Source organism: Dama dama, chromosome 19 (assembly GCF_033118175.1).
Source record: "Dama dama isolate Ldn47 chromosome 19, ASM3311817v1, whole genome shotgun sequence".
In the NCBI taxonomy this organism is placed as follows: domain Eukaryota; kingdom Metazoa; phylum Chordata; class Mammalia; order Artiodactyla; family Cervidae; genus Dama; species Dama dama.
In genome coordinates, this window is record NC_083699.1 from 87,911,037 (window position 1) to 87,937,044 (window position 26,008).

The 26,008-nt window shown below is 38.7% G+C and overlaps 1 protein-coding gene across 1 annotated transcript in view; it reads right to left on the reverse strand.

Moving 5' to 3' along the window:
- Positions 1–522: 522 nt before the first annotated feature.
- Positions 523–26,008, reverse strand: part of COPB2 (COPI coat complex subunit beta 2) — a 32,725-nt gene continuing 7,239 nt past the window's right edge. Inside the window, exons 3-22 of the mRNA XM_061167702.1 lie at positions 22,243–22,329; positions 21,883–22,009; positions 20,809–20,957; positions 18,845–18,991; positions 17,906–18,005; positions 17,104–17,246; positions 16,659–16,858; positions 15,197–15,307; positions 13,130–13,218; positions 12,931–13,037; positions 11,575–11,718; positions 10,574–10,704; positions 9,608–9,815; positions 4,995–5,105; positions 3,823–4,037; positions 1,880–1,972; positions 1,611–1,791; positions 1,357–1,425; positions 1,128–1,199; positions 523–886 (exon numbers count right to left, since the gene is read on the reverse strand). Of these exons, the coding sequence (XP_061023685.1) occupies positions 791–886; positions 1,128–1,199; positions 1,357–1,425; positions 1,611–1,791; positions 1,880–1,972; positions 3,823–4,037; positions 4,995–5,105; positions 9,608–9,815; positions 10,574–10,704; positions 11,575–11,718; positions 12,931–13,037; positions 13,130–13,218; positions 15,197–15,307; positions 16,659–16,858; positions 17,104–17,246; positions 17,906–18,005; positions 18,845–18,991; positions 20,809–20,957; positions 21,883–22,009; positions 22,243–22,329 (2,580 nt within the window). The 3' untranslated portion in view covers positions 523–790. The remainder of the gene's footprint in view (positions 887–1,127; positions 1,200–1,356; positions 1,426–1,610; positions 1,792–1,879; positions 1,973–3,822; positions 4,038–4,994; positions 5,106–9,607; positions 9,816–10,573; positions 10,705–11,574; positions 11,719–12,930; positions 13,038–13,129; positions 13,219–15,196; positions 15,308–16,658; positions 16,859–17,103; positions 17,247–17,905; positions 18,006–18,844; positions 18,992–20,808; positions 20,958–21,882; positions 22,010–22,242; positions 22,330–26,008) is intronic.

Below are 26,008 nucleotides of genomic sequence, written 5' to 3' on the forward strand. Positions count from 1 at the left end.
TAAAATTGTTTTTTAGACTCCAAATAGTACCTCTATCAGAAATACAAAGAAAAAACTGTTTATTCCACTCACTTTCCGAGGCTATGAGAGGATAACTGAGAAGTATATTTAAATACCTGGTTATGAATTTCTCTAATCATATCAGATGAGTACAGCATAAAATGAAAGAAAAAAAGTACTATGTCTCTCTGTTACCAAATGGGTAGTTGGTAAGTTAAACAGAGCCCAGCTTAATGAGTCAGGGGAGCTGATTCTAGAAATAGGTACTACCAGACAAAGTCAGAGGAAGGCATAAGAAAGCTACGTAGAATGAGGGGAATAATGCAGTGAGGTCAAGGGAAAGAGTTTAGAAAATTATAGCACAGATACTCAGTTCTAAGAAAAATATGAGTGATGCTATTTGAAAATAGTTATTCAAAGAGAAGAGAACATGGGCTGATACCTAGAAGAGGTGTAGTTTTGGCTCAGCCAAACTGGAATCCTGTTTTCATTTTGCAGAAAGGAAACTCTGAAGTATCTTCATTAATTCAAAAGATTTTATGAGATATGGTCCAATGACAGTATGAAAAAAATCAAAGCCCACAGCTGTTTTAGTTAATAAGGGAACAGTGCTTTAGATGCTGCACATAAACTCCTCCAAAGATGAGGGCATTGTGTTCCTAGTGGGCAGCAGCGTCTACATATAAAAAATTTAAGGAGTTTCTCAGAGTCCAAAGCATGGTGGTCAGGGTGATGATCGATACCTGTCCATAATAATGATCTGTTTAGTTGAGTAAACGGGAAACATTATTTAGTCGTCCAAAATATCTTCATCCAGGTTGATATCTGTTGTGTCAATATCTTCTAATTCCATATTATCCAGATCTACTTCCAGCTCAAGTAAACTCTGCAAACAAAAGGAAAAGGGTGACTTAGTTCTATAGTACTGTGTTAAAGAAAAGTTACCTGTGATTCATGATCCAAAGAGAACTAAACCAACAGTCAGAAAGGGCTATCTTTCCATTTCGAAGCCCCTGCTCTGAAACTGATTACATCACTTAAAACACAGGCCTGCACATCTAGCACACATTCACGTGGAGAGACGGTGAGGTTGGGGTCCAATGGGAAGCCGGGTATGATGTCAATACCTTCTCTTCTTTGTTGGCTGTCTGGGAGGTCACAATAACAGGAGTAGGAGAAGCAGGTTTCCCATCAAGTTCCTGAAAACCCAGGTAGAGATACAAGTAAAAAGAAATGAATTTGTTCAGGAATTCGAAGTTTTCCCCAAAGGGAAGGCTGGTCGGGATTAGGAAGTGGGAGATGGTACTTAAAATCAACAAATCTCAACCAGACTATCTTGTGTAGTAGTCTACTGACCTGCTGAGCTGCAGATCTTGAGGGCTGAAAGCCTTTTGCCTCTTCCATAACATTTCTTTCTTCATTTGGCTATCAGGGAATGAAGCAATGATGAAATGAAATATTCCGAAAGCATAATTCATCTATGAACTCGGCCCAAATCCCAAATACCAGCTCTCAATCAAACCAGAACGTATGTAGTACAGTTTAAAACCTTAAGTCGTGAATGCCCTTCTACTTGTAGTTATACAAAATTAGGCGCCCCAGGCACTCACTGTGACAAGTGGGTACTGTTTGGCCGGCCACAGGTCAGCATGCGTTTCCTTCACCCATTCTTCTACAACAAAGGCTTCCTTTAATCCAGGGAAAAGGTTTTCATATTCTGTTGGATCAGCAAGGGATTCTGCTGCTTTCTGATTGACTTTTGAGAGGTTTTCTCTCCAGAGTTTCACCACCCTGTTACAGATATGGAACCAAAGGGAGACTGGTAAAGACTCTGAAGTTTTTATCCGAAATATTTCCTCCCAAAATGAAAAGTCTGTACCTTGAAACCTGACTGGGTAGGTAAGTCCGTGCCAGGAAGGCAGCTTCTGGCAGTCGTCCAGTTCTAATCAAGAGCTCCAGGCAAGCATCAAGCCTACAGATTAGAGAGGCACTGTTACCAAGAATAAATGCTGTAATAATGGCACTTAGCACATTAGAGAAATGTGGATTTAGTGCTGCAAAGTCAGCATTCCCTCTCCAGCTCCCACACGTATACCTCTTTTCTGTCACTGAGCCATTAACTTATCACCAGTGAGCTACATAATGGACTCCAGGAACGTGAGAAATAAGACAGCTTTTGTGACCATTTTCAATCTTAACTGTCCTAGGCAGACTAAAGGGGCTTTTTAAGACAAGGTAGCTGAGATGAACACATTTAAGGACTTCAGGAGATACAGAGGAGAAACTCAGTTTTACAACTGTATTATTGAGGGCAGCATCTCTAAGATGAACAGTGCTGGACAATGCAGTGGTGCCCAGTAGGAAAGTATCCAAGTGTCCATTTTCTTTATTTCAGTTTTTTCCTGTGTAAGTTTGATAAAGCAGATAATGTGTTTTACAATTAAGAATTTTTTTGATTTTAAAAAGGTAATACTTGCATTTTACAAAGTAATATGCCATACATTACATAACATCCTCAACACCAAAGTCACAAACGTTAATATTCTGCAAAAAACATGTGACTACTAAATACAATAAAAACATACCAAGTGGCATAAAAACAACTAACAAGAGTTCAGGTCTGATTATGCCACCAAATAAAATACTCTTTTCAGAATGTCTTTGGGTTTTTGAATTATTGATAAGAAATAGCAGACCAGACTTCCCTGGTGGTCCAATGGCTAAGAATCTGCCTGCCAATGCAGGGGGACAGGAATTCAGAAGGACTGATTCCACATGCTGCAGGGCGGCTGAGTCCATGCACCACAACTATTGAGGCCCCCATGCTCTGGAGTCCCTGCCCCCTAGTGAGAGAAGCCATCACAGTGAGGAGCTGGTGCACCGCAACTATAGTGGCCCTCACTCACTGCAGCTGGAGAAAGCCCCTAAACAGCAACAGACCCAGTGCAGCCAAAAAATAAACAAACAGTGGACCTATTCTTGTTAAGTCGCTCAGTCGTGTCCGACTCTTTTGCGACCCCATGGGCTGAAGCCCACCAGGTTCCTCTGGGATTTACCAGGCAAAAATACTGGAGTGGGTTGCCGTTTCCTTCTCCAGGGGATCTTCCTAACAGAGGGATCAAACCCATGTCTCCAGCATAGGCAAGCAGATTCTTTACCACTGAGCCACCAGGGAAGCCCAGACCTTTTCTCACAGGTATATAAATGTATGCATATATATGTTATAAAATACATATACATTCAAAGTTTTTATGATTAACTGAGGTTTAGAAACTCTGTAAGGCAAAATTAATGAATACTTTTGCATTTTATTTCATAATATGGTCAACTAATGAAATGATCTGATATGTACTAACTGCTACACTTTTGAAAACATATGACATTTTAATGCTTTAAATGCAAATCTAAAAGTAACTAGAATCCTGATCCCCCTTATTTTTTGTTGTAAACAGATCAGAATTACTCAATTTGGGCAAAATCACCTGCCATTCAGGTACCAAATGACAGCCTCTTGCTGTCATTAAATAAAATACCTTAGCCAGGAAGTGGCAGGGCTATTGAGAAAGGGGTTTAACATTTCTCCCAGTTGAGCTTCCCTGAAGCTCAACTCTGCTCAAACATTTAGACCAACTGTGGTAAAAGCATCCTTTGCTGAAGCAGCCCTGTCCCCCTGCCTGCTCCCCAGCAATACCCCTGGTCAGGCATCCGTGCACTCTCCAGGGTTTCCTCTTCACGTTCCTCTCCAAAGACCACCCTCAAGAGTCAATGCAGACAGTGCTTCTCATTACTCTGCCCACCTTTAGACCGTGGGTTAATACTTACTTGCCCTGTAGGAAGTAGCTCATGAAGGCCACATTGTTCTTGCCGTCTCTCTCTGCGCCCTCCGCTAGCTTGTTCACCATGCTAGCGTTACCAGAGGCCGTGGCCAGAAGCAACAGGCCCCCATAGTCCTGTGCGTGGTGCAGGCACTCCTGGGCCAGGCCAAACTGGCATTTACTAATGGCAAGTTCAGCAAGCTGCTTCCACTTCTGTTCTGACTGTAAGAAAGAGTTTCCACATTAAAATATCTTTTAAATAAACATCTGAATTTCCAATACCAACATTATTCTGTTAATCTGAGCATTACTGTGCTGACAATTTTATATTTTCTATAATTATAAAATACATGTTTTATGTATACTGAGCTGTGCTTGTTAAGTTGGTTCTGTCAGTCAAACTAAGAACGGAATGACAAAATATATAATGAGGAAATGGAAATTATTCACATATACAAAATTAATTCAAACACAAATCAATTTTAATGCTGTATGAATAATCATTATATTTTTATTTTGTAATTATATAGTGAAACTAAAACTAATAAGTTTTAAGGTAATTAGATTGTAATTTAAGGAATGATTTATAACCATTTTTTAAAAGAACAGAAGAAAAGATTTTATGTTCTTAAATATTTAATAATAAATATAATTTCTGTCATTGGTAGCTTCTCAGAAATCAAATGAAATGCTGCTCATTTGGATAATCTTAACACAGCTAAAATTTCTTTAGTACATCTGAAATGAATTTACCCATAAAAGCTAGACTGAAACCATAAATGAAGCCCTCAATGTATGATCCATAAAAGTCATTAAACTTTCTCAAAATGTCAGAATCCTTCTTTAAAACCAACATCTTCCTCACTAGTTTGGATTACTGACACATTACTGCTGTGTCTGCAGATTCCTTTATCTACTATCTTCCAGCTTTTCTTCTTTTCCAAAATAGATCCCATATAAGATTAAAAAAAAAACTTTAGCTTTAATTAGAATGCTAAGAATATATTAATATAGAAGTAACTAATCATTTTAAAGAAGACCAAAGAAAGGCAATAGCCTCATTAAAATGAGTTACTAATTTGCATTTCAGAAAACTTTAATAACACAACTTACACTAAACACATACAAGTACCTACTGACCTTTCCATCAGTTACAAAAAATCATAAATTAGCACATACCTCTGCTTCCACTGCTAACTGGTATGCAATTTTTAGTTCTCCAAGCTGAAGAGCAAGTTCAAAGCGATGCTCAGGGTCTGTGGATACTGTAAGAGCTTGCTGCTTGAAGCCCTGAACAGATAAGATGTGTGTGTGTGTTTATGTACAGCAAAACCTGTGTGTGTAGTCTACATATACAGTGCACACACACGGCAAATAATCCGTTTTCCCCTCAAAACTAAATATGCTGCTGACACTGGAAGCCCCGTTACTTAAACAAAAGTAACAACAACAACAACTACTCTTCAATAAGAAGACAGAAAAATTAATGAGCCATTAAATCAACTGCTAAGAACATACAGGGCAGACAAAATTCAGTTGCACGCCTGTTTTTTAAGCATGAACGCTGACCAATGCTTGATAAACTCAAGTTAAACAACAACTAGTAAAATTTAGAAGTATAAAAGTAAACATTAAAAATGATTCTGGAACGTTGACTGAATAAGAGCCATTTCAAAAAAAAGGCACAGTAGTGTACACCCGCTACTGCTAAGTCACTTCAGTCGTGTCCGACTCTGTCCGACCCCAGAGACGGCAGCCCACGAGGCTCCCCCGTCCCTGGGATTCTCCAGGCAAGAATACTGGAGTGGGTTGTCATTTCCTTCTCCAATGCATGAAAGTGAAAACTGAAAGTGAAGTCGCTCAGTCATGTCCGATTCTTAGCGACCCCATGGACTGCAGCCCACCAGGCTCCTCCATCCCTGGGATTTCCCAGGCAAGAGTACTGGAGTGGGGTGCCATTGCCCTAGCTGTCTGTAATTGCCCAAGCTGAGCCTCAGAGATCTAGTCCTGGGCCTCACAGAAAGGAAAGTCAAATGTAAAACTTTACAATTTTCAATCATCCGCAGGTCATTTAGCAAACATTTTGCTTTCAGGTCCAGACACTGATTAGGTGTCATTACTGTTGGGCTCATGTCCAGTTTACTCATCAGCAAGTATTCCAGAGGGCAGAAGTCTAAAACCTCCTTCCCACGCTCCAGTCAGTCATCAGAAACAAGATTTTAAGCCAACCACTATAATCACTATATTAGCTTCTCCCTCAAGACAGTACTGATGGGGTCTGCCCTACGGGGAAGTTCTTCAGCTTCAGGGGATTGGTATAAATGCGACAAAAAGTTCAAGCTGCAGAAGACTTCCTCAGACGGAGGGTGAATGCTCTGTTAGGTCAGGATGCAGAAACGACAGTTTTGTCTCACTAGATACTCAGTCAGCATGGCTGTATCACTGTGTTCAAAATAAGTTCCCAGACTATACAAGCTGATCCTCCCTCCACTCACTCCTGAGTAAACTGTAACAAGGAATTCTGAATAATCTGCATTACTCCTTCTCTCCCCGAGCACTGATGCAGACAATATACAATCCAAGAGTGGAGGACAGACAATCTATAGAACTAGTCAGATGTAGGTGAGGGCAAAGCAAATGAAATGAGGTGGACTATATATGTTTACTTTTGTTTTCCTCCAAATCCCCACTGAAATGACACTAAAGGGATTCTTCTTTAAAGCACAAACTCCCAAGGACACATAAAAAGGCAGAGGAGAAATCAGTATTAATAACAACACTTTGTGAAGCTTGAAAGCTGGTGAAGGAGTTAAACTCACTGAAATAAACATTCAGTTAAAACACTAGAGAAGACTAATCCCTAAATCAGGAGTCAAGACAGCATAGAAATAACTCAATTCACACCTCAGCAGTGTCTCATGAAGGGCAGTATTAAAGCCAGTAAAGAAATCAAACTGCCTAGGTCTATCTAAGAAGCAGTTAAGACACCCCAGGTCCTCACGCGCCCCCCCACCCCCCATCCTCTCAACACACATGGAAGACAGAAGGCTTGTTTTCTAGAGAACGTAAACTAGAGGGTCTCCAGCCTGAGGGATACTTACACACCCAGCAGGAATACTGAGTGGCAAAAGGAAAACAGGAGATTATGAGAATGGATACTTAACTAAATGTTTGAAACACTAAATACGGGAGACACCAAGCTGTACTCTACTCCCCCCTAGCATGATGGTTATTGGGGAGCTTCTCTGTAAACTAACCAGTCAAAGGGGCTAGACTTAAAAATACTAAAATGTCAATGTGGGTTATATGCCAGCCTGAGCAGTGCTTGGTACAATATTAAGTGCTCATTAAATTTACTAAATGAACAAATTCATTAGATGAAGATACTGACATTGAGGTTTCCCAATCAAATGGCCAAGCTACATCACATATTTTAAGTTCATACTCAATAAGTTCAGCCATAAACTCAGATCTTTTGACCTGCTTCTTAGACCTCCACTCTTAAATAAGTGCCCAAAGATCATCAGACCCCTGAGGAAAATCTTTAGAAGGAAAGACAGAAATCAAACCAATAATAGCAGAACCAATAACAGTAATCTGAAGAGAGCATACCAATAAGGGAAAAAGAAAACTTCAACTATCACTTATACCCTAACAGAGGGTATGAAGAGAAACTTTAATCCATAAACAAGATTTTAAAAGTCCAAGAATAACAAAATGAGAAAACCAGTGCAAGAAGTCCAACATCTGAATAACAGTTCCACAGAGAGAATATGGAAAACATAGGAAGGAAAACAACAGAAACATGATTCAACAAAATCTCTCAAAAATGAAGGAATGAGCTTCCAATTAAGAGAGCTCATCTAATACCCAGCAGAATGAATGATAACTGACCCCTAAAGCAGGGCCCACCATCATGATAACATTACAGAACAATAGGAACAAGATCCAAAAAAACTTCCAAAGAGAAAAAATAGATCAGGTACCAAGAATCAGGAATATAAATGGTTTAGACTTCAACAATAACTAGAAACTAGAATACAAAATAGAATTTTTTCTTCAAAATTCTGAGAGAAAACCATCTCCAACTTAGAATTCTATATCCAGTTAAGTGGCCAAATATATTCTAGGGTAGAACAATGACACTTTCAGATATTCAAGGTCACAAAAAAATTTACTTCATATCAATAAAAAGCCTTTTCTCAGAAAACTACTGAAGGACATACTCCAGCAAAATGAGGGAGTAAATCAGGAAAGAAGACAGGGGATATAGGAAACAATGGCTCAAGCCAAAGAGAGGCCCCAACATGATGGGGAGGGGATACCCATGATGAGCGAAAGAATCAGTTCAGCCTGAAGTAGACTGAACACACTGAAAGGAGATAGCAAGGGAATCTGGAGAAGCAGCAGAGTAGGAAGAATAACCCTAAACATATAGAAAAATAAGCAAAGTTTAATAAAAGAATCAATTATTAACTCAGGGAAAACAACTGAAAAAAGGCAAAGCTATAATATGGCTCAGCTGTGAACAGGGTTTAAATAGTCATAGTAATATCAACAATGGATACTGATCTAATCAAAATTATGATGTAATGATTTAAGTGGCATGTATGTTGTTGAAGTAGGGTGAATGAAAGAAAGAATAAATTCTTCATTTTCTACAGTCTGGGAAGTCCCAAGAAATACCTAAAAACTGAGAAACAGTAATATAATAATCATGTTAGACATGTGGAAATAAATGCCAATAGCCAGCTAAAAGAATTAAAAGTGATTACCACTAGGGAGTAGAAATGAGAGAAGGGAGAGGGCTGTTTTCTCCTAAGCCTTGCAAAGCTTTATATTTTGTGCACATACATAACTTGGATTTTAAAGCAGCACTTTTCACAAAAGTCAGAAACAACCGAAATGTCCACCGATAGAGGACTAGATAAAGATGTGGTACATAGAAACAATGGTACACTACACAGCCATAAAACAGAATGAAATAATGCCATTTGCAGCAACACAGATGGATCTAGAGATTATCATACTAAGTGAATTAAGTCAGAAAGACAAAGACAAATATCACATAGTATCACTTATATGTGGAATTTAAAATATGGCACAAATGAACCTATTTAAGAAACAGAAACAGATTCATAGACATAGAGAACAGATTTATGGTTGCCAAGGAGGGGAGAGGGAGAGAGATGGACTAGGAGCTCAGGGTTGGTAGGTGAAACCATTTTGCATAAAATGGATAAACAACACCCTACTGTACACCACAGAGAACTATACTCAATATTCTGAGATAAACCACAAGGGAAAAGAGTATAAAGAACAATGCATACATGTGTGTAACTGAGTCACTCTGCTGTGCAGCAGACAGGCACAACACTGTAAATCAACTATGTTCCAAGAATAAACAAGCTTTATTATAAGCATTATAAAAATGCTACTTAAAGGAAAATACTCATCGCTAATAATAAATTTTATGTGTATTTTACAGAAAGAGAGAAGCTAGCTAGGATAGAGAAAAATACAGCATAAAAATGAAAATACTGATAGAATGTAAAAGAAATCTACAGAAAGGGAAGACTAGTAAATCACCTTCAACATATAAAGGGGATATGAAGGACAATGAGAAAGGAAAAGGAAGCATATTAACAAGTGACTTAAATTTATAAGAGAAAGTCCACTGCCATAAGGAAATCAGTGACAATTAAGAAATAAAGTTCTTCAAATTCTAACAACCATTCTTTCAAATTGCTGGCTTTAAAAACACACACAAATAAACAAACAACCCCCCTTACCTGCTTTTCCAAGAAGTGTGCAACTCTGGTCCTCTGCTCTTTCGGGATGGTTGGAAGGACCTTATCGGCCATGCTGAAGTCCCTCCGCATGACGGCCGTCTGGTACTCCAGCACTGAAACCAGCAGGGAGTAGCTAACGATGTTCAGTTCCTTATCCCCCAGATAAAGCCTGTTGTCTTTAGGAATATAACCCAGGAGATACATCGTTCTGTGAGAGAAATGGAAACTAATTTAGAATTAAGCCCAAATCAGTACATACTCTTTCCCTCCCTCCCTCACTCTGCCTCTTGCTCAAAATCTTTTCATTTGATTGATGCAGTTTTAGTTAGCAATTCAGTTCAGTTCAATTCAATTGCTCAGTCATATCTGACCCTTTGCGACCCCATGAGCCACAGCACGCCAGGCCTCCCTCTCCATCACCAACTCCCGGAGTCCACCCAAACCCATGTCCATCGAGTCAATGATGCCATCCAACCATCTCATGTTCTGTTGTCCCCTTCTCCTCCTGCCCTCAATCTTTCCCAGCATCAGGGTCTCTTCAAATGAGTCAGCTCTTTGCATCAGGTGGCTAAAGTATTGGAGTTTCAGGTTCAACATCAGTCCTTCCAATGAACACCCAGGACTGATCTCCTTTAGGATGGACTGGTTGGATTTCCTTGCAGTCCAAGGGATTCTCAAGAGTCTACTCCAACACCACAATTCAAAAGCATCAATTCATTGGCACTCAGCTTTCTTTATAGTCCAACTCTCACATCCATATATGACTACTGGAAAAACCATAGCCTTGACTAGGCGGACCTTTGTTGGCAAAGTAATGTCTCTGCTTGTTAGCAACTGCCACCTATTTAAACCATAACACTGAAAAACCAGGCCTATCACTGTTATAAGCCAGCAATTGGTTTTATTTTTAAAGTATACTTTTAAATTTAGGATGTTAAAAACAAAAGCAAAACAATAGTCAGCTACCTGTCCAAGTGGGCAATGGTGACTATTTCTCCTCCGACGTAATAATTTAATCTGTTCACAGAACTTGTGTAAATGAAGCAATCGCCTACCCACAGCCCTGTTTTCACAATTTCCTGAATCTCACCAAGAACCTACAGAAAGAAAATGAAGCCTGTTATTATCTTATTCAACAACAAATAACAAACTGTCAATAACAAAAAACTGAATATAATTAGGGGTGATGGATAGAAAAACAGATGCAACGAAAGAATCCTATTTCAAGAAGGAAAATCTTTCTTGGAATGTCTATCTTCTTTCTTCATTTAAGAACAGATTCCTGGATGAGCATCTATAATGTAAAGTCTCACCGTTGAGTCAAAGCTATAATCTAAGAAAGTGCTGATTGAAATTCCTAACATACATGAGATTGGCATAATAAATATTTCATAAAATCTTCAAAGACACCTCCACCACGGTTTATCTTTATATTTGAAAGTCCATTTATTTTTTTAAAGATAATTATAGACTCTCTTATTTTATTTTTTAAATGGAGGAAAATTGCTTTACAATATTGTATTGGTTTTTGCAGTACAACAAAGTGAATCAGCCATAATTAATATATATATCTTCTCCCTCTTGAGGCTCCATCCCTTCCCCACCAAGTTCCACCCCTCTAAGTCATCACAGAGCACCAGGCTAGGCTCCCTCTGCTTGAAAACCCATTTTAAATAACTCTAGCTAAACTGTCTTAGGACCATAACAACTTCTAACTTCCTTACTGAAAAACAGTCAAAGTTGTTCTAAAGATTTCCTATAATCAAAGCACAAATCTCTTTTAACAAATACTTTCAAACCCTAATCTCTGAGCCAAGACTTTAATTTTCACATTTTACCATAACTCCATAAATGTTTATTAAGTCTTCCCAAACCTAACTGACAATAAAATGTTCCAATGAGTGAAGTTCAGCTGTAAGTACATAATTCATTTGAAAACAAAGCTAAAGTTTTACTGATGCAATTACCTCAAAACCATCTTCAATGCCATCTTCAGTAACTCCTTCATGTGTTTCCTGTGCAGCCAAGACTTTTTCCGACAGATATTTAAGGATAAAAAATGACTCCTCAGTTGCAATACAGACTAGCTCTCCAGAGTCAGACCAGAAAATCTGCGACATGACAAACAAAAACACAGATAAATGATTTTGGAGTCTATGTGAATGTGACAAACTGCATATGCTGTTTCCTACAAGATTTATCTTCTTACATTAGGATAATAAGCAAGCACTTAATCTGATATATATACACACACATACACACACACACATATATATATACACATACACACACACACATATATATATACACACATACACACACACTCACATTTGGGAGGGTGGACAGGGCGCTGCTATTTTATCTACAGAAATGGGAAGCCCTGAGGGGGGCAGGAAGGAGCGCTGGCAGTAAGTGCCAGGTGTACTGAGATTCAGAGGAGCACGAGACTATTCCCAACTGCTCTACAACAGTGTTTCTCCCTCCCTCCCACCCCCATTATGACCCCCACCCCAAACCCTTTTTAGGCATTTTTTCCCAATCACTTTCCTTTATGAAGTTTTAATGTCACAGATACTACACATCTGAAAGTGAAAGTTGCTCAGCTCAGGTCTCCTGTGTTGCAGGCAGGTTCTTTACCGACTGAGCCACGAGGGAAGCCCACTATCCATCTATACATTGTGTAATACATAAACACACACACAGTACACAGACACATAACAGGTATAAACATAGGAACATCTATGCTTTACAGATAAAACAGAGTACTTTTTCTCATCAATTGGTTTCAGGAACGGAAGTCTGCCCCCTTGAGGATGACGCCCCCCTTGCTGAGAATGCAGACTCTAGAAATCAGAACCAGGACCCTGGGAAGTATCTGTCTCCAGAGATAATTTCCTGACAATGAAAGCTCTCAAAGAAGCAGGCAGATTTAAAGGTAGAAAACTGTCACTGGTGAACGGCCACCTAAAGTTTAAACAGCCGTTATCAGGTAACGTAGGCAAAGGCTTTCTGAACTGTGTCGGAGACTTGCAGGTCTTGCCACGCCAAGAACTCATTGACTTTTCCTCTTCAAAGCATTAAAGCCATTTAAAATACGACTAGCATTTGGCATTTTTACAACTCTTTATACTTTTCAAAGCCCAACATCTACTGCCTCATTCAAATACCCCAATCTTCCTTTTTAAAGCAATCCTGAGGTAAATGGCCCCATGTCCAGCACAATGGGACACGGACAGCAGGGTACCAGGGTATTTCTTGGCCTCGGGGACCCAGAGTTTGTCACAAAGAGGTACATTCCAAAAACAGCAAAGACGGAAGCTCACGTGTTTGGGTTGAATTTCAATTCTGCGTATGAGTTCTGTATTTTCCCAGTCATAGAAAGCTAAGCCATTTACAGACCTGACTCCCAGTAAGAAGCCTCCATAGATACCTACAAAGAACAACAAAATATTTTGAGATCTTCAGATGTTTTTGAGCCATTACAAAGTTTCTAAAATTGTATCATATATAAACAGCACTTACTTTCAGCTCCAAAGTCTGGTTTAAATGATTTTTTTTCCTTAAAGTTCTTAAATATCTTTACAACACTGTTGCTCTCTCTTATTGCGTATCTGGGGGGGAAAGGAAAGCAATCATAGCCTATTACATATATACTAAACTGTAATTCCACCAAATATTACAAATATCTTCAAATGTACTTGAGTAGTGAATTACACAAAAATATAAAATTAATATCTGAAGATTCACTAATATATTCTTTTCCTAAGAGATCAGTGAACTGCTTACAGTTGGACAAATAATGAATGGGCTTCACAATGTCTATTACACAAAATACTAGGGCTTACAAGCCATTTTAAAATATCCAAATGTCCTTCAGCAGGTGAATGAGTAAACCAACTGTGGTCTATGCATACAATGGAATACTACTCTGCCAAAAAGGGAACCAGTTATTGATCCATGCAACAAGCTGCTGTTTAGTTGCTCAGTCGTGTTTGACTCTTTGCAACCCTATAGACTGTAGCCTGCCAGGCTCCTCTGTCCATGGGATTCCAGGCAAAAATCCTGGAGTGGGTAGCCATTTCCTTCTCCAGGGGATCTTCCCAGATAAGAGATCAAACCCGCACATATCCTGCATTGCAGGCAGATTCATTACCACTGAGCAACCTGGGAAGCCCATGTAACAACATGGATGCACCTCAAATACATTGTGCTGAGCAAAACAAGCCAGACAAGTATATACCACACAACTCCACTGACGAAATCCTAAAGAAGACAAATCTAGTCTAGTGGGGAACAAAGGATGGGGTGCTGACTATAAGAGAAACAAGGGGATTGTTTTTGAGGTGACAGAAATGTTGACTGTGCTGGTGGTTACAGGTTACAACCATTTGTCCAAATTCGCTGAAAGATACACTTAAAACAAGTGCCTTTTATTTTGTATAAATTATTCCTCAATAAAAAGTAACTTAAAAAAACAAAAACTTTTCTAAGTGGCTCACTAGTCAGTCATGCTTAGCAACAACTTAATAAATTGTGTATACTCAGGCCTCTCTCTTGAAAGGGGGCTATGGCTGGATAATTAAGAGTATATGAGAAAGGGATGGAACAAGTACTTTGCTCCAACAGGAAAGATGCTGAACAGGGAGGGTCTGGGCTGGATAAACCTGAAAAGACGGAACTATCAAAACAGAGGGAGATGTGTGCTGACACAGGTATGGCAATTCACAAACTATAACTGTGCTCACGGTAACAAAGTACTTTTTAGTATATGGGACTGTGCATAAATGAGTTTATTTAGGAAACTGATGAAAAGATCTTACCTCTCAGTGACCTTTTTGTTAAAAACTAAACATCTTACTGAGCAATGCTGAGGCCTAAGTTACCCACTGTTGGCAGAAGAGGCAACACAAAATATGGAGAAAACAAAACCAAGAAAACTGTATAGATGTAATTCAGTGCGTAGTCTGGAAAAAACCAAAGCCCCCATGTTTATTACATGCACCAAACGAATCAACAAGGAACCAGTCAATAACTATCTAGTATAATATTGAGAGGTAGTGTTTTTAATGAGACAATTTAATGAACATTTTGAATTCAGACAGAATTTGTTAAGAATAGGAAATAAGTAACATCATGAAAACTCATTTTTGTGATGTTTTATCACAGATTCATTAAGTTTTTATCATGATTACATTAGAATCTAGCGTCTCTCCAAGTGACTCAGATGAGGGCAGCAGCAGCAGCTCAGGATGCAGGTTCTGGGGTGGGGGTGGGACCTACCAAGGTCTTTATCTGAGGGCCTACTCTACCTTCAGCCCTGCCGTGGGCTCCACCAAAGAAAAATAGGTGTTGGGTCCCCAGTTTATTATTGGGTCAGACTGAGTGAGCCAGCTCCAAACTGAGTATAAAAAGTTGAACAGCTCATGCTGCACATTTGCCCGACTAATTCTCCAACACAGGTCTGGTGAGAACTGGTCTTCAACATGGAGAAGCACAGTCTACTGAGCCTTGCAGACCTCTTCAATACAGCTGCACACAGAATGTCCACTGGCAATCAGGGGCAGCTGATATGACACAGCCAAAACTTACTCTGAAGAATCGTGGGCCCACGCGAACTCCTGGGCAGACCCAAAGCTCTTGTTCCTCAGTGCCATCGCCGTGTAGATGATGTACTCGCCGTCACCACACACCACAACAAACCTGCAAGTTAGGAAAGCCGGGTGGGAGGAAATACAGAGGACCAATGACATGCAGAAGATAAGAAACAATGATTTATCTTGTTTCTAATATGGTGAAATATTTCTAATAACAAACATTATTTCAGTTAACTGTTACAAATGAACCTAATATCCTTTAAAGTTGTATTTCTTGGAATCAGAACTAGACATAAATATTACACCCAACAAATCAAAAGCAGATTATGAAGATGGGGTTACTGCTGAAAATATTATTGCAATGGCCTCTCTTAAAACAAAGGGTCAGGAAGATAAGAAAGGCTGGAGACATATAGGAGAGGACTCCAATAATTCAACTAGCATTTGCTGAGTACTCAGATACCTGGCATTTTGCTCATTACCATGCTCTACACCATAAGAAGGCATGATCTTCTGATCTTCTTGCAAGCCTACCATCATTTTAAAGCTGATCATTCAAATAAATGAAAATATCTTACCCCATTTTTTAATGACTGTTAAATTTATGATATTTATAATGAACATGACATTTTTAACATTTGATAAGAAAAAAAGAAAGTTGCATAGTCAAAACTTTCTCAACAGACACATTGGCTGTTATTAGACTGCCAAAGGTGAAATGTAAAACTTAAGCAAAAAATGTTTTATGATATTAAGGGGAAAATATGTAATGTGTTCTTACTCTTCATAAGAAAACTTTATTGCAAGTAATTATGGAGATCATTTACTGAACAAGGCAGCATACTTGGTTGATATACTTGGTATTTTTTAATACTCAGGAGAGCATTATAAAATGCTCAGATCTACTGTAAAATAATTTTTAAACTCATTTTAAACACATTTAAACTCATTGTATGAGAAACTTTTCTTTCACAAGATGTTCAGTGCTTTACAAATCTTAAGGGAGAAACAAAGCTGAGATACAAATTACAGAGAAGAAGCAGAATTATTACCTTTCCCAAAACTTTTTCAAAAGACAAAGACCTCACAACTCTTCTTAAGAGCAATGAGTCAGCAAATATTTAGAGAGCACCTACTAAGTCTCAGATAAGACAGGATTCTTGCCCTTGAAGGAGCATAAAGACATGTCATGAGGATGCATACCAACACATGTGAAATAGAGTCAACACAAAACTACACTGTTCACAACTGTGTAGTGGGAAAGGCCAGGAAGGCAATTATGCTTCACCGTGCATGCAGACAAGATCAACAGGACTGGCTGCCTGCCACTGTGTTGAGGACTGTGAGGCCAGGGCAAAAGCTCAATGAGGAGTGCGCATCACAGGGCAGTGCTGGGACAAGCTGTGGATATGCAAACACACATAGAGGCCCAGAGGGAGATTCTGGTGGTAGCTTACCGCCCGTTAGGATTGTGCTGAATAGTCTGAGGGTATATTTCACAACTGCCCATATCTTTTACTGCCAGTGGTAGTCTTTCTCCATCTTTAATTTCAGCATCTCCCATTGCTTTTAGGTTGGCCTGTTGGACTTCTGAATGTTTGGCCCAGATTATCTTTCCATTGGCATCCATGGACATGGCAGGTTCCTCCCGACCAAGCTAGAGGAATGACAAATGACTTTTAGCCACAAAAGGGAAAACAAATGAAACTACAACAAAATAAACATTTTCTATTTTCATTTAATGGAGGGCTCCTTTCTTCCACTTAACTCTCCTCTACAGTACCTAATCTCTTTTAGGTACATAGCTCAATGGCAGAGTGCCAGTTTAACAAAACTGATGACTTAAAAGAAAATTGCTCCCCCTGTTTACCCCTATTCAGAGACAGTGGAATGAGAGATTACCTTAACAATGATGCTCCCTTCATCATAGCCCAAAGCAACGTTATTGGACCCTCGCAGGCTGGCTACACACCATACTCTCTCCATTCCATAATTCAAAGTACTCTCAAGGCGATAGGTGCTTGAATGCCAAATACGCACGGTTCCTGAAAAAACAATGTGAATAAGCCATTTGACTTGAATACCCAACAATGAACTGTCAGGTGAACCAGCCATGTGGAAGTCTTTATATTCAAACACAACACACTTCCTAGAAGCTTCATTTTTGATCTGTAGTCTGTGACTTTATAAAGCAACATAAACATATAATAGAAAGTGCATAACAAGCTAAAACAAAGAAACGTAATTTTTATGTGTGAAATAATGACAGGATTCCTGGGTACAGTGCCTACTACATGCCAGACGCTTTCTATGTTATTTCTCCACATCCTTTCACTACAATCCTATGAGGTAGGTATATCTATTCCCATTTCATAATGTACCCAAGCCACACATCTATGAAGTGGCAGAGCCTGAATCTGATCCTGGGTTTTTAGACTCCAAAGCACAGGCTTTTTCCGTTTTCTGCTAGCACTTCTAGGTGTCCTCTTATGTACCTAACAGAGTCAAAACATATCAGAATCATGATGATGATAATGATAATAACAATGTCCTTGTACTGTTTTAGAGCTTAAGTAATCTACTCTAATAAACGATATCAAAATCTTTTGAAACTTCCAATGAAAACGCAGGGCACTAAGCTGGCTTAAATATCCACTTAGCAATGAATGATAAGCATAGGAATAAATATACATTTCTAACTTACCATCTTCTGAACCTGTGATGATAATTGGCAGCTCAGGATGAAAACTGGCACAAGACACATTTTGGGCATGTCCCTCCAGTGTCTGTACACAAGTTTTATTCTATAGTCAATACACAGAAAACACTCTCATTAGTGGAAAACAATAACTCATCCTTAATTTTCCCAGAGCACAGATACAGAATCAATGGTAATGGTCATAACAATCTAAATAGTATTCAATACAGAGATTTTCGAAAGAGAATCATCTTATTGTGTACATGTTTTCTCATTGATTGTACAGACAAAAGTAATTATCATATTTAAAGAAGAAAACATACACACACAAACACACACACACACAGCCTGAAAGAGTTGGTTTTCATCTAAGTATCAGTCCCCCAATTTCCTAAGATGTCTTTAATGTTTTTATCCTGTATTTAAACACAGATTTGAGTATCTCACTATAAGTGGTTTTCTCATTTTATTAACTATTCGTGGCTATTTTGATGTGAGAAACAAAAATATAAAAATTTAAAATCTTGGAGATAAAAAGTGTAGTAACAAAAGTTCATAACCAGGTTTACAAGTCTATGTGGCAAAATGATAGCACTATTGTGATGTCTGACATTAGTCACTAGTATGCTAGTTTTGAAATACAAATGGAAGTCTGCCAATGAGGATACTAAAGGATGCAAGAATTCATTTTAATTAAAATCTTGAAATTTCTCATTTCTAGTAGTAAATGAAAAATAAACATGACGGCATTTTATTTTTAAAATCTTAATAAGCATTTGTTGTTATGTTCATGAGGAATTCTGAGACCACAGTTTAGGTACAATTCCTGATGCCTTAACTTATTATGCCCAAAACAGAGTTCAACAACTCAAGTTTGAACTGTCCTATAAGAAACAGTGAGAAGTATATCTAACATAAGGCAAGTAAGCTATGAAAAAACTGTACCTGATAGTCCCATATTTTCACAAGACGGTCATCTGCTCCTGAGATGAGGTATGGCTTGTCACCACCACTGTAGTAATCAATGCAATTCACGCCTTTCTCATGTCCCTCCAGAGTGAAGTTTGGTGATGATGAGCCCAGCTGCCACACCTTCAGAGAGCAACAGCATCTGCCAGTCAACATGGGGCCTTCATTTCAGAAGGCAGCTCCACCACACCCCTGATAGTCACAGAAATGCCAAAGCCCAGGAGAGAAGCTGAAGAATGCTCATATTTTTAACCCACTTGTTTGGGTTCTTCCTCACTTTACTTGAATTTCCAGGGGGCAGAATCACTATGGCATTCTCTGAAATGCCAATTTTCAGGCTTTATCCTAAGAGATTATGATTCAGTGGAACTACAATGAAGTTCAGGAATATAGATTATCAACAGACACCCCAGGTGTCTTGACTTTGAGAAACACTCCTTTAAGGGTAGGAAATGATGTTATGAGAGAGTTATTAATAACACAAAGCTAATGAAAATGGGCTTAGTAAGATATACTAAAAGGAGAAAATTACTGCTTTAATCAAAAAATTAAAAGTATGAAAAAGCAGTCAAATATTACTACAGCACTGCTATTGAGCTTTATCTTTACAAACATTTATTTTGTATGACTACTACATGGGAAGCCCTGTGGGTAGTATAAAGGTATGTAAACAAACTTTACTAGAGCCAAAGGTAAAACAATTTTGTCCTCAGGCTATATCTAATTTAGTGAAGAAAGTTTGAAACTAATTTCTAAGTTTTCAACCTATGTCAAAAGCAAGGATAATCCAGTAAAAGAAAAAAAATAAAGTAATTCAAAGCCCCAAGATACTCAACATGCTCCATTTAATAGTAAGTTGTCAAACAGAAGATAACATTTTATATAAGTTAAAGGAAAACTAATAAAAATGTTATATAGATGTAAGCCTATTCATGTAAGCAAAGTTAAATCTATGCATATAGAAATATTTTAAATATTATAGTGGAAAAGGAATATATCTGCACTCATTGCAACATGTATTAAGCATCTAATACAGACAGGGCACTGTGCTGCTTGCTAATGTTTGTCTGCTTGTGGGAGGAGGGTAACATACGGTTCCTGCCCCAAACATCAACATTTCAGGAATAAAGATTTCCCATTATTATTCAACAGGAAGACCATAATAGAGGCCAAAAAAAGAGAAAGGAATGAGATGAGAATGGCTCTGTCTAGGGGTGAAATGGATGTCTGAAGGGAGCTTCTCAGAGTAAATAACTGCTAAGCCTTGAAACATGAGTAATTCTCCAGAAGAAAAGAACTCAAAAAGGGAGAATAAAGAATACTGTAGGCAGAGGGACCAGCTGAATGAGGTAAGGTTCTGTGAACATTCATGGCCTCTTGAGAAAACGGTGAGAAGACCAGGTTTACAGGAGATGTCTTGTGACATTAGCTAAGGTTGGTCTTGGAAACCCTTTTATTCCATACCAAGGCAACTGGACTTTACCCTTAGATTGGGAACTGATAAGACAGAACCCAGGTTTTGGAAAGACAACTGGTAGTGGTATGGAGAAATGGAGTAAGAAAAAGAGAATGGAGGCAGATGAAATAGATTAATAATCAGTAGAAGGCAGCAGCAAATACACTAACAAAGAGGAAAACAGTGACTTAGAGAAGACACAGGCATTTTTTTACTCTGGGTTTGCAGAGGTTTAAAACTCTTACAATATATTGCTTCCACATGGAAAAACACCCCTCCATTAAGAGCACTGAGTTGCCACACCATTTTTCTAAACAGAATATGCCCTTCTGAATCAAAATAAGAAGTCTTATTTTGCTTCAAAATGAGCTTTTGAGAGAAACTTTTCAGATAGAAATAACTTTCTGGGAAGCCAGCAGTAAAACACCTAACACAACTAAATCTCACCAACAAGCATAACTGACACAAACAATGGGCACCTTACCTTGATTGTCCTGTCCAAAGAAGCACTGGCAAACTGGTTGTTATCTTTAGGGTTGATCACAATCTGCATTACATAATGGGTGTGTCCTTCAAACACTTGTGAGCAAGACCATTTTTTATCCCAGTCCCAGAGTTTAATAAGCATGTCATCTAGACCAAAAGAAAGTCTCCAGTTAGTTGCAATTTCTATTTCTTTCATTCAGAACTAAGGTGCAGAATCTCTGTGCCTTTTTAAGGAAGAAAATCTAACACAAATCATATATTCCATGACTTACAGGCACAGAATCAGAATTGGACAGATTTTTCAAAATGCTTATTCTAAGAATAATTTTAACTTTCTGAAGAATGGAGATAAAAGAGATTACTAAGAGCAAATATACAAATTTCATGGAAAAAATTTAAAACAGACTCAACGGGCTTTACAGAATGATGAAAGAGCAACATAAGTTTAATTAGAGTCTAAGTATGACTGAATAATGATGACAATGACTATTTCAGAAACAAGCATTTCTCTTTTAATCAGTTCAGTTGCTTAGTCATGTCTGACTCTTTTCAACCCGATGGACTGTAGCACACCAGGCTTCAACTGGTTAAAAAAAGTTCTGAATTACTTTTCAATTTCTAGCTTAAAAATGTTTCAAAGAGCTATTACCAATTTAGTGCAACTTGTTTTAACTGCCTTCCAAAAAGCTCCACAGCTTCATACATAATACCAAGGTGCAAAGTAGTCTGAATATGAAGATAAAACTGACTAGAGTATACGGCAATCTGCCAAAAACTAACTCACTCACTCACTCACTCAGCTTTCTGTTCAGCAGATGTTTCAGCATCTAGACCTTCAGGTCTTCCCTGACAGATTTTGGAGCAACTGCTGCACAAATCCTACCTAAGTAGAGCTGATATTCATTAAAATACAAAAGCAAGTAGCACTGATAGCACGTTAGTGGATTTAAATAGTTGAAAGGCTGCTTGGAATTAGAACTCTACTTGTAACAGCAGCAAATGAACTGCATGTCTCACTGAATGAAAATGAATCACTCAGAGACCTACATGACCAAAAGGGGTCATCTCTTACCACTGCTGGTTAGAATGAAAGGCTGGGTTGGGTGAACAGCAATACAGCGAATATAGTCTGAATGTGCCTCAAACATATGAACTCTCTCCAGAGTGTTGTAATTGAACACTCTAATCTGCATGTCATCCTAGAAATGGAAATTTAAAAACCATCATTACTCTTATGAAGTAAATTGCACAAAAAAATATACTATAGGCTCAAGGTATAAAGTCCAGACTTCAAAACACTGCACTAATTAACAAAAGAAAGCCAGAATCAAAATTCTGCAACTCATTTAGGTAATCACGGACCAATTCAGAAATGGGATTAGAAATTCATATGCTAAAAAAGAAAAAAAAAGAAATTCATATGCTTACTTACCGCTCCTGTTACAACCCAATTCTTCCTTGCAACAAACTTTGCAGCTCGGACAGGAAGATCACATACTTCAAATGTTTTCACCAGTGTCTTAAAAATGTAACAAGAACATACCACTTTGAGTTATGAGAAAATAACTGAAAAATCTATTCTGTTATATTTAAAACATCCAATTATTTAGATCACTTCTAATCTTAAAAATATTCTCTAGCTAAAATATAAAAGCAGTCAGAATGGAAAACATTGACCAATCATCTTTTCTTTAACAGATTCAAACCTAAAATACTTATAAAAGAGAAAAGAAAGCATATGTCCACAAGATGAAGTCCCTCATCCTCTGTGCTCCAGTCCTTCCCTACTTTTCTAGCCCCATTCTTAGCTACTCTCAGTCTTACCTTTGCTCCCATTCCCTCTGCCTGAAAACCCACCCAGAGAACCTTATGCTCCACTTTCATAACATAGCACTTTCATAATTACATGTTTAATGTCAGTCTTTCCTGCTAAGCCCCTTGAGGGTGGGAATCTTGTTCACCACTGTATACCTAGAGCCTAGAACAGCGGATGAAAAACAACCCATGTGTAATAAGTATTTATTGAATGAATTAGCTCTTAGTTTTCTTCTTTTAAAAATTAAGCCCATAAACTCATAAAATAAACTTATAAACAATATACAATTCTTTTGTATACTTCAGCAATATACTTCCATAAGAAGCTGTTTCTTTTTAGTGATGAATTAAGTGATTCTTAATTCTTCACAGTGATTAAGATGTCCTTTAAAGCTGCTCAGAATATAATTATATACACAGGATAGAAAGCTGCTCAGAAAAGAATTATACACACAGAATGAAGGTGGAAAACTAGAAGACCATGCCAGAAAGAACAGCAATGAATGCATTTCTCTGTCCTCTCACTTTGATGCTTTGTTCTTTAAAATTCTGAAAGTCAAACTATCGCTTTTAAAAAATTATTTCATTCTTTTTTTATATATATAATTTATTTTTTGGCTGTTCTGGGTCTTCACTGCTGCACAGGTTTTTCTCTAGTTGTGGAGAGTGTGGGCTCTTCTCTAGTTGTTGTGTATGGGCCTCTCACTGTAGTGGCCTTTCTTAAAGCAGAGCACAGGCTCAAGGGTGCACAGGCTTCAGCAGTTGTGGCACATGGGCTCAGTAGTTGCGGCTCCTAGGCTCTGGAGCACGGAGTCAACAGCTGTGGTGCACGGGCTTAGCTGCTTTTCGGTATGTGGGATCCTTCCGGATTGGGGATCGAATCCATGTCTCCTGCATTGACAGGTGGATTCTTTACCACTAAGCCACCAGGGAAGCCCCAAACTATCACTTTTCTATATCTGTTTCTGTACTAGAGAATAATGAAAAGAGCATATTCTGATTGATTAACCATGTGTACCAAATTTAAATATAGGAACTGGTTCATAAGAACCATTGAGCCCAATCTGGCTTCCTGAGCAAGACCTCAAAGATTCTTCAGAAAAGACTGAATAAGTGGGGACATGAGCTCCAACCTGCACAACCATTACCAGCTGACTGTGATATAGACACATGTGAGCAGGCAGAACATGCAACTTACAAGATGACATGGTAATGCACAAAAGCTCTTAGTTCAGTTCAGCTCAGTTGTTCAGTCGTGTCCGACTCTTTGCGACCCCATGAACCGCAGCACACCAGGCCTCCCTGTCCATCACCAACTCCTGGAGTTTACCCAAACTTATGTCCATTGAGTCGGTGATGCCATCCAACCATCTCATCCTCTGTCATCCTCTTCTCCTCCTGCCCTCAATCTTTCCCAGCATCAGGGTCTTTTCAAATGAGTCAGCTCTTCACATCAGATGGCCAAAGTACTGTAGTTTCAGCTTCAACATCAGTCCTTCCAATGAACACCCAGGACTGATCTCCTTTAGGATGGACTGGTTGGATCTCCTTGCAGTCCAAGGGACTCTCAAGAGTCTTCTCCAAAACCACAGTTCAAAAGCATCAATTCTTCAGCACTCAGCTTTCACTGTAGTCTAACTCTCACATCCATATATGACCACTGGAAAAACCATAGCCTTGACTAGATGAACCTTTGTTGACAAAGTAATGTATCTACTTTTCAATATGCTGTCTAGGTTGGTCATAACTTTCCTTCCAAGGAGCAAGCGTCTTTCATTTTCATGGCTGCAATCACCATCTGCAGTGATTTTGGAGCCCAAAAAAATAAAGTCAGCCACTGTTTCCACTGTTTCCCCATCTATTTGCCATGAAGTGATGGGACTGGATGCCATGATCTTAGTTTTCTGAATGTTGAGCTTTAAGCCAACTTTTTCACTCTCCTCTTTCACTTCCATCAAGAGGCTCTTTAGTTCCTCTTCACTTTCTGCCATAAGGCTGGTGTCATCTGCATATCTGAGGTTATTGATATTTCTCCCGGCAATCTTGATTTCAGCTTGTGCTTCATCCAGCCCAGCATTTCTCATGATGTACTCTGCATATAAGTTAAATAAACAGGGTGACAATATACAGCCTTGACATACTCCTTTTCCTATTTAGAACCAGTCTGTTGTTCCATGTCCAGTTCTGTTACTTCCTAACCTGCATACAGGTTTCTCAAGAGGCAGGTCAGGTGGTCTGGTATTCCCATCTCTTTCAGAATTTTTCACAGGTTATTGTGATCCACACAGTCAAAGGCTCTGGCATAGTCAATAAAGCAGAAATAGATGTTTTTCTAGAACTCTCTTGCTTTTTTGATGATCCAGTGGATGTTGGCAATTTGATCTCTGGTCCTTCTGCCTTTTCTAAAACCAGCTTGAACATCTGGAAGTTCATGGTTCACATATTGCTGAAGCCTGGCTTGGAGAATTTTGAGCATTACTTTACTAGAGTGTGAGATGAGTGCAATTGTGTAGCAGTTTGATCATTCTTTGGCACTGCCTTTCTTTGGGATTGGAATGAAAACTGACCTTTTCCAGTCCTGTGGCCACTGCTGAGTTTTCCAAATTTGCTGGCATATTGAGTGCAACACTTTCACAGCATCATCTTTCAGGATTTGAAATAGCTCAACTGGAATTCCATCACCTCCACTAGCTTTGTTCGTAGTGATACTTCCTAAGGCCCACTTGACTTCACATTCCAGATGTCTGGCTCTAGGTGAGTGATCACACCATCGTGATTATCTGGCTCGTGAAGATCTTTTTTGTAGAGTTCTTCTGTGTATTCTTGCCACCTATTCTTAGTATCTTCTGCTTGGTCCATGCCATTTTTGTCCTTTATTGAGCCCATCTTTGCATGAAATGTTCCCTTGGCATCTTTAATTTTCTTGAAGAGATCTCTAGTCTTTCCTAATCTATTGTTTTCCTCTATTTCTTTGCATTGATGGCTAAAGAAGGCTTTCTTATCTCTCCTTGCTATTCTTTGGAACTCTGCATTCAAATGGGTGTATCTTTCCTTTTCTCCTTTGCTTTTCACATCTCTTCTTTTCACAGCTATGTGTAAGGCCTCCTCTTAAGGAGGCAACAAACTCAGGGATCTGCTGTGCAGTAAAAAATAAAGCAGCCACAGCAGTAACAGTCATGGTTCAGGTCTACGTTAAGTGCTGTGGCTGATACAAATGACCTAAGGGATGGCATTCCTACTCCAGAAGCTAAACAAGATAAAGAGGATGAAACACTACACACTCAACATATAAATCACCAATGAGAAGTAAGTAAATAAATAAAGAAATACTTGTATGGTGCCTGACAGGGTTTCATACACAATTTTATCTAATTTAATTCTTC